At 42.0% G+C, this 14,802-nt stretch overlaps 1 protein-coding gene across 5 annotated transcripts in view; it reads right to left on the bottom strand.

The window, feature by feature from the left end:
• pdk3a (pyruvate dehydrogenase kinase, isozyme 3a) overlaps positions 1 to 9,042 on the bottom strand; it is a 141,781-nt gene extending 132,739 nt beyond the window's left edge. For 4 of the 5 annotated variants that reach the window (XM_063050878.1, XM_063050876.1, XM_063050877.1 and 1 more), the window contains exon 1: positions 8,798 to 9,042. In XM_063050878.1, coding sequence (XP_062906948.1) covers positions 8,798 to 8,903 — 106 coding nt within the window. In that variant the 5' untranslated portion in view covers positions 8,904 to 9,042. The remainder of the gene's footprint in view (positions 1 to 8,797) is intronic. The other variant, XM_063050879.1, reaches the window with a different exon arrangement.
• Positions 9,043 to 14,802: the final 5,760 nt, after the last annotated feature.

Below are 14,802 nucleotides of genomic sequence, written 5' to 3'. Positions count from 1 at the left end.
CTACCACACCAACCAGGATCGCCCAGTAGCCATAATTTTAATTCCACTTGCCTGTCATGACCTTCTCCACTGCCAAATTGATGCTACATGCATATTAGAACAATGCCTCATTTTCTGCCTTGGTAGTCTCCAACCTAACGGCATGAGCATGAACTTTTCCAGCTTCCAAAAACCACTCCCCTGTCGTCTTTTTTTTCCGTTATCATACTGTCCCCATCATCTCATATCATTGCTTTCTCTCACCCTCGATCTATCACCCACACATTCCTCCCACCAGCTCCCCTCACCTCCTTCCTTTTATTCCATGGTCTACTGTCCTCTTAGATCAGATTCCATTTTCTTCAGCCCTTTGTTATTTCCACGTATTGCTTCTCAGCTTCTCACTATGGTCCCACTCTCTCGGCTGCCTATCATCCCCACCTCACCTGGACCAACCTATCACCTGTAAGCTTTTGCTCCAACCTTCCCCCTCCCCCCCAAACTTCTGATTCTGGCTGTCTCCCCTCCTTTCTTTCCAGTCCTGATGAAGGGTCCTGACCTGAAACACTGACTGTCCACCTCCCTCCAATAGATGCTGCCTGACCTGCTGAGTTCCTCAGGCTCCTTTACCTGTTACTCTAACTTCACTATCCTCAGGTATTTAGACTGTTCCACTTCAAGCTCAATGCAAGATCAAGAATTAACATTTCTTAATCCATCAGGAATTAGCATTAATGTCAACATCGTCAAAGTCATTCTGTCATTTCCATTTACATTTCCCCAGACTTATTCAGACATTCCACCCTGCAAAAACTCATTTCAGGGAGGTAGCACCCCTGCCCCCCGATATCTGCCCCCCCCCACCCCCGGTCGACCGCCAAGGGTGTATGTAATACTTTGTTTAGTGATTTTGTCTAATCTGTAAACCAAGTTGGGTGTATGCAGCAAATGTGACATTAAAATATGTAGTTATATATTATATTATATTACCATGTTTATTCTATTTCAACTTTAAGCAAGTCTGCAGGGAGATTGGCCTCATCACGTAGGACAGCAGTAGCATAGCTCCTTGGCAGCTAGCTAGCTAGTTTAAATCGGGGTCCCCAACCTTTTTTGCACCGTGGATCGGTTTAATATGGACGATATTCTTGCGGACCGGCTGACCCCGGGGTGGGGGGGGGGGGTGGTGCTAAACGCGACCGGAATAATAGTGATAAGTCAACTATAAGTAACTTATAAGTGGCTAATACACTCAATTTCGTTTCTAAAGGGGTTTATCTAACGAATTTAATATTAAACACACAGCACATATTTTCCTCGCATGAACGTAGTGATAAGTCAATTATAACAGTGGTCCCAAACCTCCAGGCCGCGAAGAATGCAGCGGTAGCCAGAACGCACCCAGCACATCTTTAAAGAAAAAAGCTGAAATAAACAAGCTAATTGATTAGGTGCCGCCTGGCATGTAATTAATTAGCTTGTTTATTTCAGCTTTTTTCTTAAAGATGTGCTGGGTGCGTTCCAATCTTCGCAGCCCGGAGGTTGGGGACCACTGAATTATAAGTCACTTATAAGGCAATAGCATCATAACATTTTAAGTAACATTTGGATATTAAACACACAGCGCATACTTTCCTCGTATGAACATATAACATCATTGCAACACACCAAGATCGCTGAATCAGTGCGAGCCCTGTGCTTGTTCTCCTGCAACAACATGGTCCTATCGAGGGGTGATGGGAGACAGCGATACTCGAAGGGGGTTCCTTATGTCAAGTCTATTCCACAATTTAGTTTTCGTTGCATTCATTGCAGAAAACTCCGCTTCGCAGAAATATGTTGGAAATGGAAGCAATGTTTTCAGTGCTTTCGTGGCTATCTCAGGATATTCAGCCTTGACTTTGATCCAGAATGCCAGCAGAGATGTTATGTCAAACATACTTTTCAGGCCACCGTCATTTGCAAGCTCGAGGAGTTGATCTTTTTCCAGCGCTGACATGGATGATTCACCGGGGACATTCACAAATGGGTCATGGACCCATTCCTTTGCACATCTTGGGTCACTGATGACCTCGCGTGCGTTAAAATTCAACAGTGCGTGACAGGGAATGAGGAAAGGTGCAGCTGACTCATATCATTTCATATCGCCAAATCATATTGTTTCCTTTGTGGTTGGGGACCACTCTTAGCACGAAGAGAGACCAATCAGGATGCTCACTGTCCCTCTCCCTCTCAAAAAAATCTATTTCCGGGATATTGTATATAATTTCCGGGCGTCAGGGAGCCACTATCGAAATGCGGGACTCCTGGAACTCACGGGAGAGGTGGGATGTCTGCTTATTGTTTGTTCCTTATTCTATAACCACATCTTTTATTTTATACCATCCCCCTTTCACGTCAATTTACAACATCAACTTTTCTCAGCACCAGATACAAGGCTACATGATTTCCTATATTTTCTGTTTTTCTTGTGGATAAAGCTACAATACAATAATTCTGAAATGTCATTATTGCTGGATATACAGTAGCTAATTTGCAAAATTCCATGAAAAGCAATGATGATAAAAAGCTGCAGGTCTCTGGACTATAGTTCAAACTCATCTTCAGGCTCATGAGGCAAGACTAGTAACAGTAACCCATAATTAGTCCTGTTTAAAGTGATACACAAATGAACATACCTAGACAAGGTCACAATTTTTTTGCCTTTTAAAACAAGCATGGTCAGGGAATCTTCAACTAATGGACAATCAAATGCTACATCCTATACTTCTTTACTGAATTTTCATAAAACCATCTACATAAGTATCCTGTAAAGTATCAATCAAGTCTATTAAAATGACATGGTAAGGAGAGAGAATGTTCTGTAAGATACAAGTGGAATGAAGTATTGCAGAACTTAATCAAATATAAACATTTTATCAAACTGTACAGCATTTCAGGGCATTAAATACTGCAGGTATTTAAATGTTTGTAATAAATACAACCTACAGTATATTGCTTCCACAGAACAGTAACATAATTCCATAACATTGGCAAATAAAGCCTTAATGTTATTTAGAGTAATAGTGAACCAGTCTATATCCCAGAAGTGCCAGAGATACCTTTTCCAAGATTAAGTGTGCAACAACAGACAATTCAAAAAGGGACAGATCATATTGCTACACTGCTATTAAAATACTAATAACAGGGATTATAGAAGTATGATAGTGTTGATTGGTTTTAAGATCAAATACTTTTTAGTGCCAGGGGTTATATCACACAAAATAATTAGGAGATTAAAGAATATGGGACACTTGTTTTTTTTTAAATGGCGAAGGGTCAGAAACGCTGAAAACCATGAGAGTCTTATAAGTCAAAGCAATATATCAAGTACAAGTACAAAATAAAGTAATGTGAACACTAATCTTTTTAATCATGGAGAATACAAAAGAGTTTTGGCCATAAGCCTTTGGCTACAAAACACTTGGTGTACTGTGAATAGCTCAGCAGACCCCATCATAGGAAAGAAATAACAGTTTTAGAAGTGGATTCACTTAAATGATGCCCAAAATATGAAGACTGAATTATGGTTATATAAACTAATGTTCCTTGGTCTGGAATTTAAGGTTTAAGCAAAATAGCTGGTTTTCAAGCAGATTTGAAAAAGTAGAAAGAAAAATAACTTTACAAATGGAAGAATCTACTAAGAGAAGGCTTGTAGAATGATTAAAGCCAAGCATTAAGGAGTGAAATTAGAAAACACTTCACCAGACTAAAATGTGATAGAAATTTGGAACTTTGTTCAGATTCAGATTCATTTATCACCTGTATATCTAGTGAAATGTGTCATTTGTGTTAACAGCCAATACAACCCAAGAACAAGCTTGGGGCAGCCTGCAAGTGTCACCACACACTCCAGTACCAACACAGTATGCCCACAAAGTTCACAGAACACAAGCAATAACACAAAGGCAAAACAAACCACTTATCTCCCTCCCACCCACACAGTCCTCCAACCCTAGGACAGGCCATCTCTGGGTCTCTAACCCTAACCTCCAGTGGACTCTCAGACTTTGACTTTGACTTCCCCAGTCGACTCACAGTCACAGAGCTTCACCATCGGGCCTCAACTTCTGATCGAGCTTTGGACTTCGACCTTGGTACCAACCCCAGGTCTTGACGATGACAATGAATAAGGATGCTGAATGATGATCGAACTCCAACATGCCGATGATGAGACCCCAAACACTAGGCCTCGAACTCCAGTCTTGCCAACTCTTGCATCTAGGGGGTCACCAACACTCATGTCTCCTACCCACACAGAACTCTGATCATGGAACCCAACGACAATTACTCACTGACCAGAAGGGTGGAGGGGGCACCAGCCCTTGTCCTTACTGGTCTGGCCCAACATTTGACCACAGATGTCCTTTGTCCCACATCAATATCACTAGCTTTTGAGCGTGGAGCGTGAAGTGGAGGCCTACACTTCAGCCCAACTTAATTCCCCCACATTCTTGTCCCTAAAGCCAAACCAGACCTTTAACACCGCTCTCTGTCCCCCAAACGCATCTCTACAAACCTAAAAACATAATGAAGTCTGAGCAACGGCTTCGTTTTGGAACATACTTACTGATGTTCAATCAACTACAGGTTGAGTACCCCTTATCTGGAAAAGCAAAATCCAAAAACCTCAGAAATCCAAAAATTTGAGCGCTGACATGACGTCACAAATGGAAAATTACACAAGGTGCTGGGAAGGTTCCCAGGAGATTCTCAGGCCCCTGCACACCACAGACAGTTCTGAGAAATTACCTCACATATGTAATGAACAGAAGTTAATGAAAAATAGGAAAACACAGCATAAAAGCACAAAATGAATATCTCAATCATGTATTGAAAGAGTGGATTCGTCAGTGTTAGAGTGAACATATGCCGCTTAACAGTACGCTGATCATAAAACAAGCATGATCTATCACGATGAACTGAAAATTGAACGTAATTGTGGAGATTCAAACAGGCTGGTCGCAGAAATTTAACAAAAGGCATAACATCTTTTTTTTAAAAGTGTCTGCTGTTCACAAAGCAACACAGAAATTTATTGATGAGTTTGCCAAGGTCATTGCTGATGAAAATCTAACACCAGAACAATTCTACAATAAAAAAGTAAAATATAAGTATAGTGTACTGTAACTTTTTAATCAAAACACTGCATCGTACGTGGAGACTGAAATCCCGCCATTGTTTGTTGTTGTTCAACAGCTGATTCAGGTATTCTCCCGATGCTGCTGTGCTGCTTTTGTTACCCTGCACACATTATATTTTCATTATATTAATGGTACGTAATAATTTTAACTGTTCAGTACATGAACAAGTACAAGACAAATACTGATAACTAGTAGCATATAAATTCAGAGTCAGAACGATGGTGATCCTATTATATATTCCAAAATCCGAAATCCAAAACACTTCCAGCCCCAAGCATTTTGGATAATGTGTACTCAACCTGTATTAATTTTTAATCTGAAACTGACTATTCTTTGCAGACCAAATCATATTAGGGATAAGAGACAAATAGTAGTAAATGAAGTGATGCCACTGATTGGTTTGTAAATTCAATGAATGGCAGAACAATTTGCAGGATCTTAGAGAAATGCATCACCTAAACAAGATCTTTAGCTCACTGATTCCACACCAATGAACAATGACTTGTCTGCACTCTTCCTACGCGTTTTTATTTTCTTGTTCTGCCATGCATTGAAATCATATTCTGAGCAACTCCACTCATATTCTATCAGTCCCCAGCACACAAAGAACAATTAACCCACCAAGCTTTGCATCTTTGGACTGTGAGAGGAAACCGGAGCATACAGAGGAAACCAGGGCAATCTCTGAGAGACCACAGAAGCTTCACACAGATCAGGGGGTCAGGACTGAACCCCAGTCTTCAGCTCTACTAACTGCACAATATACCACCTTAACAAGTTTGAGGGCAATATTTATCACAGTGGACAGTAAAATTGGACAAATATTTCAATGACATGTAAGGTTTTTGGCTGACTCAAAAGTTTCCTCTAACCTTCCCAATTACAAATTCCGAGATAAAAACTTTAAATAAACAATACAGCAAGATACAAAACATTTTTGTATACAAGATACTACATGCCAAATAAAAAACAAGGAACACATAAGCTCTATCAACAGCAACTACAGATGAAGTTGCAAAAAAAATTAATGCCTAGTGACATTCTAGCAAGCTTTCAAGCACATAAAATCCTAAAAAAAAATCCTTCACCATAACCAAAAAATCAAAATAATTTACAAGACAAAATGTATATCTACTGAGGAGTTTATGAAGTAAAACTATATGTCACATTTATAGATAAGAGTTAGTCTCCATGTGAAACAACAATCAATATTTATGTCAACAAGGATGCACCTCTGATGGGAATTCACAAAACGAAATATTCACTTTACAGCTTTATACAGAGCCGGACACCTTCATATCCTGCCTCTGTAACTTCAACAGAAAATCACTAGCTACAGTCTATTTGAAACTCTTTGTACAGTGGATTTCGGTTAATTGGGACACATCCGGACCTGAACATTTTGGCTCAATTAAGTGCTGCCCTAAATCGCTGAAGTTTCATGAAAGTAGTTAAAAGGTGTAAAAAAAAGACAACCTACCATTTAACTGAGTAACAATTAATGTATTTAGATGAAATACAGAACAAATTAGAACACTACTAATATCTCTATAGTACTATAAAATGTGTATATTAGTTCCTAAAAATTACTGACAGAGAAATTAATCTGCTGTGTTCTTCTGATTGACCATAAATGAACAAAATCAGCATAGACATCTAGTGCAGATAATGGACTGGCTTCATTCAATGCTTTAGGTGATTGCATGCTCTAAATCTTCATTTTTGTTGTAACATTCAAGGTGATTGTCAATACCTTTGAATTCTTCACAATTCCTAACGTTGTAGTTGTTCACTCCTAGCCGTTTTGGGCATCTCCAAGCCTGACTGCTTGAAATTACAGTGAGCAAAACAGTTCTAAATTGTCTTACTACTTATTTCTCACCAGCTAACTATCAGTAACAAAAATCACTGCTTTTTTAATGCAAACACACGCAAATGGTGCTACTTAAAAACTGGCTAATTTCTTGGTGTAGATTTTGTTCTTTACGAGTTATCCCAAATAAACACATGCCCCGATTAACTGATGGCTCAATTAATCCACTGTATTTATTTTACAATACAGAGACTGTTACATCCTAAAGATAAATCCTCAAGTCAATTATATAAGATCTTAAAAGATAAACCACAATAGCAAGATTGATAACTCGAGTGCAAACAGATGAAAGTCAGATGCCAGGAAATCGTTCTTCATGCAAACAACGATAAACACAAATGTGACAAGATTTTAAGAATGGGCAGTGGAAGGAGAAGATTTTTATTTTCCCTGGATGCATCAAACAGCCTTCCTTGCTGACATGCCTCATGGGATCACCATTTTTTTTTGCTGTTTACTGCCGTGGTTTTCTTAGTTCACTGCCCCTCATTCTACATCCCCTCTAAAAGGAGAGAAAAACAATTGTGATTTCAAACTCCCAACCACAGCTATATGTCCTCCATTTCGCTTACTATCTCTACAGCTGACATTTCAACCTATCTTTTCCTTTTATACTCTAATCCCCAATAAAACACTTCTTTCCTCACATGCTGGTGGTTAAACACAGAACAGCCACATCTTCATCGCTGTAAAGTCCCAGGATACAAATTTAAATCATGACTCATGACACACTGCTTTATAATATGTATCTCTACATATTATGTATCTCTTCTTAACAATGTTTGACTACACCCCTGTCTTAATGAACCTGATGCAAAAAAAACTGGACACACTACCTGCTATCATTCAAAAATGGCTACAAGAAGTTGCAAAAGTGAGCTCAATGCATTGTCTTGTAGTATAAAGTGTAGTTAGAATTTCAAGCCTCTGAAACAGCTCCAAAAATCACTGAGTAACCAGGGCCAGCCAACATTAAAGGAATATGAAGTAACCCATAAATGCCTTATTTTTCAATTTTATCATGGCTCATCAGTTTCGAACCTTTATTGACCTGCCTCCGTTTCAAACTCTTCCACGGGCAACTCTAAAAAATGTTATATATTACCAATTTGATTTTATTGATTGAACTAGAACCTATTGCTTTTTTTAATATAAATTTTGAGTGGGATATTCTCTGTTATCATCCTCTTTCAATCCAACCAATGGAGCCCTGGGAATTGGAAATACACTCCTTCCGAGGCTGCTGCCAGTTATCTTTGCCCACTGGCACACATCCAAATTACAGTTAAAAATTAAGTTTCGTTTCCATTACAACAAATTAAAAGTTGGCTTAGAAAGCGTTCTGTTCGTCCTGAAAGGCCCAATACAAATAAAAGACTATTTTACTGATGGCATTTGTGGAATTTCAAATACGAAAAGTTTCGCAATGTAGTGCATCGAATTCCCTTTAAAATTCCCCGAGACGATAGGCTGGGAAAGGGGCGGGTCTGCATGACCGAAAAGCGAGTGTGACAGTTGTTTTGATCGTCTTGCCCGCCAATGCGTACGTGCGGTAACCCACTTCAGTGCCCGGTTTCAGAGAGCAGACAGCTATTACTGCACCTGTATAGAATCGAAGCCAGGCGCTCGGAACCGCCCGGGCTTCAGTCTGTTGTACTTCGACTGTTGCCCGGTACCGAAGCCAGCAGACACGACGGCGACAAACAATAACACATCCCTCCCCGCCGACGCGCACGATTCGCCACCCTCGGCCACTTACCGAAGTCCAGGAACTGTTTTATCGATAGAGGCGAAGGGGAGAAGCGCGAGTAGTACTCAATCTGCTTGGGGATGGGGTTTTTCAGCAGAAGCCCGTACAACCGCATTTCGGCCACGGCCACGGTCCCGATCCCAGTCCCTGCCTCTACCGACGGTGGTGATGCCTTTCGCTTTCTCCCCGTACTTCCTGACTCCAGCGCCCCTCCTCCGTCCCTCCTCGGCCCCGTCCGCACGTGAGCCGCTTCTTGGCGTCACACGGGAGATGGTCGGCTCGCTCTGCCGGCAACCGTCCTTTCAAAACAGCCACCCCCGCCTCCCGCGCCGGTTTTAACGGTAATCTTAAACTGGCATTTAAATTAATATAACCTTCCCAACGATATACTAGCTTGGAAATAGGCCCTTCAGCCTACTATATCCACAACAGGAACTATATTAATCCCGGCTCCTAGATGTGGCCTATTTTTTTAATATAAATGTTCATCTAAATGCTTCCAAAGCCCTAGAGTACCCTGCCTTCACTACCCTTTGAGGCAGTGCATTTGGTTTGAGCAATTATGTTGTACTTGAACATATTCTCTGCTTACTTTGTAACTGAACTCTGCGTGGCCCGGGCTTCATGTTGGAACTGGTGGCATTAAAATTATTCCTGGTCCACTGCAAACTACAGCTGCCCAAACAGAGGTACGCATTTCATCTTTATTTTTCAAAATGTACATGGCAGTAATCTTCATCAAGCTCAGGTTTCAGCCGCTGGCATAATGTCAAAGTAATAGTGATACCTTGGCTGTTGACAATGTACACTCAGAGGCCACTTTATCAGGTACAGGGGTAGAACCCAGTGTGATCTTCTGCTGCTCTGGGCCATCCACTTCAAGTTTCGATGTGTTGTGCATTCAGAGTTCAGAGATGCTCTTCTGTACTCTACTGTTGTAACATGTGGATATTTGAGTTACTGTTGCCTTCCTGTCAGCTAGAACCAGTCTGGCTATTCTCCCCAACCTCTCTCATTAACTAGGCATTTTTTTGCCCACAGAACTGCCGCGCACTGGATTTTTTTTTTTGTTTTTCACACCATTCTTTGTACGTTCAAGAGACTGTGTGCATGAAAATCCAAGATGAAGTTTCTGAGGTACTCGAACCACCCTGACTGGCACCAACAATCATTCCACGGTCAAAGTCACAGATCACATTTCTTTGCCAGTTCTATGCCAGAACATGTGGAGGCAACTGAAGGCAAAGAGCAAACCAGTTGAGGCTGGCTAGTTTGATGGGTGAACAAGGAATGTGGATGAGAGCTGGCTTTAAACAGGCTGCAGGTGATGACTTGGAAACGAATAGCAGGTGACTCCTGCTGGCTGGGTGGAGACTGAGAGGTGCCTGCCTATGCAGGCCTGACCGCACCCTGCGCGCCCTCCATCACCTCCCCACGGCCAGAACCTGACAGCCAGATGGGTCTGGTGGAACTCCTCGAAGAGCACTAGATCCAAGATGAAACTGAATCCAAGACCTCTCCTCTGGGCCGAACCCTTCCCAGTCACCCAAGTACTGTACACTCTGTCCACAATGATGTCATTCCATCAACCAGCAAACCGTGTTCACTGGACAATCTTCCACCATTCTTGGCTCCTGAGGTGCAGGCTCGGATGGATTGAGCCTGCAACGGGCTTGAGTCAGGACACAAGGAAGTTAGGTGTGATCCTGAGGGACATTAAGTGATTGGATTGATGTGATGGGTAATCTTGAAAGGACCAATAAACTGGATGAGAACTTGCAGATGTCTGTGCACAGGGGCAGATCTTGGGTGGACAGCCATAAATAGTCCCCAAGGCTGGAGTGGTCTGGCTGGTCACAGCCGACTGGTTGGATGCAGGGCCGGATTAAGCTAGTGCGGGGCCTGTAGCATATGTTATAAAGGGGCCCTAAATTTTAAAAACGCGCATGTATTAAAACATAAATTATTTACTTGCACAAAGTAATTAAATTTTTTCATTTGCTTATATAGCCAGATAATATGAAAAATGTCTGACACTTCAGTAATAGTATTACTTACATGTAGGTATCAATTTCAAATGTCAAAAGTAACAAAACTACAATTTAAAAGTTAGATTTTCTAGCTTTAGCATGAGCAAATTTGTTGATGATACTGGAAATGTCTATTTCACGCAGAAGTTCATGTTCAATGCTTGAGTGAGATTGTTCAATCTGTTTTGACCCATGGTGCTCCTTAGTTCATTTTTAATCCTTTTCAGTTTTGAAAATGAGCGTTCTCCACTGCAGTTGGTAACCATGAGTGACAAATAGATGCGCAAGGCATGTTCCACATTTGGAAAACATGATTCCAAAGAATTGTCAGTTATCAAACGGTACAATTGTAAGTCTACAAGGTCTTGTTTGGTGCCAATATGAGAAGCAAGATCAGTTTTCAACAGTTTAGTAAACTGCACAAATTCTTCATTAAGACTTTCTTCCAGATCTTCTGGATACAATTTAATGAGATTTGATGACCTCTTTACGATCTCTTCAGGTGTAAACGACTGTAAATGATGAAGGAATCCAAAAACACCATTCGTCCTGACGAAGGGTCTCGGCCTGAAACGTCGACTGCACCTCTTCCTACAGATGCTGCCTGGCCTGCTGCGTTCACCAGCAACTTTTATGTGTGTTGCTTGAATTTCCAGCATCTGCAGAATTCCTGTTGTTATTCGTCTTTCGATAAGCTTTCTGCCTTTTTAACAGGGCAGAAAGCAAGCTGTCAATAATGGCAAGAAATGTTCGGCTTTTAAACTTCTGACAGGTCGTTTGAGATTCAACAAGTGGATCAAGAGTGCTGGAACCACTGAAATCATCATACGAACTCACAACACGCTGGAGGAACTCAGCAGGTCGGGCAGCATCCGTGGAAAAGATCGGTCGACGTTTCAGGCCGGAATCCTTCGTCAGGACTGTATGGGGAAAGGGCAGAGGCCCTACAAAGAAGGTGGGGGGAGGGTGGGAAGGAGAAGGCTGGTAGGTTCCAGGTGAAAAACCAGTAAGGGGAAAGATAAAGGGGTGGGGGAGGGGAGGCAGGGAGGTGATAGGCAGGAAAGGTGAAGAAGGAATAGGGGAAAACACAATGGGTAGTAGAAGGAGGCGGAACCATGAGGGAGGTGATAGGCAGCTGGGGGAGGGGGCAGAGTGACATAGGGATAGGGGAAGGGGGGGGAGGGAATTACTGGAAGTTGGAGAATTCTATGTTCATACCAAGGGGCTGGAGACTACCTAGACGGTATATGAGGTGTTGCTTCTCCAACCTGAGTTTAGCCTCATCATGGCAATAGAGGAGGCCATGTATGGACATATCTGAATGGGAGTGGGAAGATAGAATTCTCCAACTTCCGGTAATTCCCTCCCCCTCCCTTCCCCTATCCCTATGTCACTCTGCCCCCTCCCCCAGCTGCCTATTACCTCTCTCATGGTTCCGCCTTCTTCTACTACCCATTGTTTTCCCCTTTCTCTCTTCACCTTTCCTGCCTATCACTGCCTCCCCTCCCCCACCCCTTTATCTTTCCCCTTACTGGTTTTTCACTTGGAACCTACCAGCCTTCTCCTTCCCACCCTATCCCCACCTTCTTTATAGGGCCTCTGACCCTTCCCCCTACAGTCCTGACGAAGGATTCCGGCCTGAAACATCGACCGATCTTTTCCACGGATGCTGCCCGACCTGCTGAGTTCCTCCAGCATGTTGTGAGTGTTGCTTTCACCCCAGCATCGTTGTGTTTATGATACGCACTATTTTGCTTGTGTTTTTTTCGAGTTTGCTGTTGATAATCTTCACACTAAGTCAGATCCTTGGCTTTTTGCTCAATATCTGAAAAAGCAGACTGCTTAGCTTGAATATATCCATGCAAGGACTCATAGAGTGCACAAACTGTGTTCAAGACTTGGCCAGAAGATTGCAAAGAAGAACTGGTCATTTGAAAACGCTGTAATACTTGGTCCCACAATATGACCATTATTCCTGTTTCCAACTCCATCATGGTTGAAAGTAGTCCACGAGCCTGTTGTCGGCACTTTGCCTTCTGATCATTGTTATTTGAAATGTTATCCAAGTCTTGTTTTAGTGAAGAAAAGCTGTGTAAAAGTGCTTTTGTTGCATCTGCACGAGCTGACCACCTGATATCTGACATTCTTTTCACAATGGGCAAATGAGCACCACCATCAGATAATGCAGCAGAAAGGAGATCCCACTGATAAGTAGAAGCAGAAAAAAATGTGTACAGTCTTTCTACAAATTGAAAGAAAATTAATGCTTCTTTACAACATTCAGCTGCACATTTTCCAACCAAATTTAGTGTATGTGCAAAACATGGAATGTAATCCACAAACTCATTCCGCTCTTTAATTCGTGCTTGTAAGCCACTATACTTGCCACTCATGTTGCTGGCATTGTCATAACTTTGATCATGGCAGTCTTTTATATCAAATTCATTTTTCTTTAAAAAGTCAAGTAAATTTTGAGCAAGCTATGACCTTCTATATCCAAAAACTTCACAAGTCTTTCGTCTGGTCCAGACGGCAAAACATAGCACACAATCAAAGTCAGCTGGTCCACATTAGATATATCTGAAGTAGAATCCAATGAAACAGAATAATACTTGTATTTCTTCACTTCACCGATAATGTGATCCAGTATGCTGGATCCAATCAGATTGATGAATTCCTCACCTATTGTTTTAGACAGGTATGATTTATGTCCCCTTCCTTGGCTTGCATGAGCATTCATACCACGACACAGCAAGGAGCCAACACACGTCTTGCACACACATACTGTACCATGCAGCATGCAGCTCCCCCGACATGAAAACAACAGTGTTGCCAGATCGTCCTCGTCGTCGTGTGGATGAAATCACAGAGCGTTGCGTTACCGGTAGGTACAAGGCAGTTTCTTTATTCGACAAAACAAGGTTACAGCAGGCAGAGACCCTTGGCAGAACAGGTCTAACCGCCTTGTGATTGTGGCTCAATATTTATTTGCTAAACACAAAGGACCATTCATAGTTACAAGTATAGACAATTCTTGGAAGTTTTCACATCTTTTGATTAAATTCATTCTACCGGCGCCAGTATGCCTACACTGGCATTCATGGGCTTTAGGAATGCAAGTTAAAATCCATAATACATTATTTCGTATGTTACCTGCTAACATAGAGGACAATTCATATTCAAAAAGCATAGATATGGTGTCTTTGCAACTATCTGTAAACTTCGCATTCTTGTCTCAGAGGTGCCAGAGATGCATTGTTACAAATGAAACTGGGTTCACAGCTTTTAGGAAATGCATTGTTATGAACTCAATCCACAGTACTTTGTCAAAGAACAGAAGACCGATGGCTGAAGTCATTTATTTAAGTGTAAATGAATCATCTACCCAAAACTCACTCTAACAGTCATGAGAATACGATGAGATGCCGATTTCACCAGACTGCAGCTTGCAAGCATTTAGTGTGGGCAGAGCCCGTAGCATATGCTACTTTTGCTACTAGGATAATCCGGCCCTGGTGGCATAGCAACAGTGGGCGCACTTGGCAACTAGGATGGCCCTCCGTGCCCTCTTCCAAGCATTCTGACAGTGGTGAATCCGGGCCCTGGCAAACAGGTCCTCCACCACTGGCACCTCTGTAGGGAATAATAGGGATTGGTAGCCACTTCAAAGGGCGACATGTCTGTGGCAGAGGAGGTATGTAGATTGTGGGGCAGTTCAACACAAAGCAGACATTTCTTCCATGTGGAAGGGTTAGAGGTGATGAAACATCACAGAAACTTCTGCACTTGTTGATTGGCTCTTTCTGACTGAGGATTGGTCTATGGGTGATATTCAGAGGACAAACTCACTGAGGTAGGGAAGAGAAAGCAGAAGTCTCACTGGAAGTGGGAGACAAATTGTGGGCCCTGGATCAATGGAAACCGTGGAGGCGAACTACATGTTGGAGAACCAGGTCCACCATCTCAGAGGCTGACTGAAGTTCG

This window comes from Mobula hypostoma, chromosome 6 (genome assembly GCF_963921235.1).
Source record: "Mobula hypostoma chromosome 6, sMobHyp1.1, whole genome shotgun sequence".
Taxonomy (NCBI): Eukaryota; Metazoa; Chordata; class Chondrichthyes; order Myliobatiformes; family Myliobatidae; genus Mobula; species Mobula hypostoma.
This window is presented reverse-complemented; position numbering and strand designations above follow the sequence as displayed.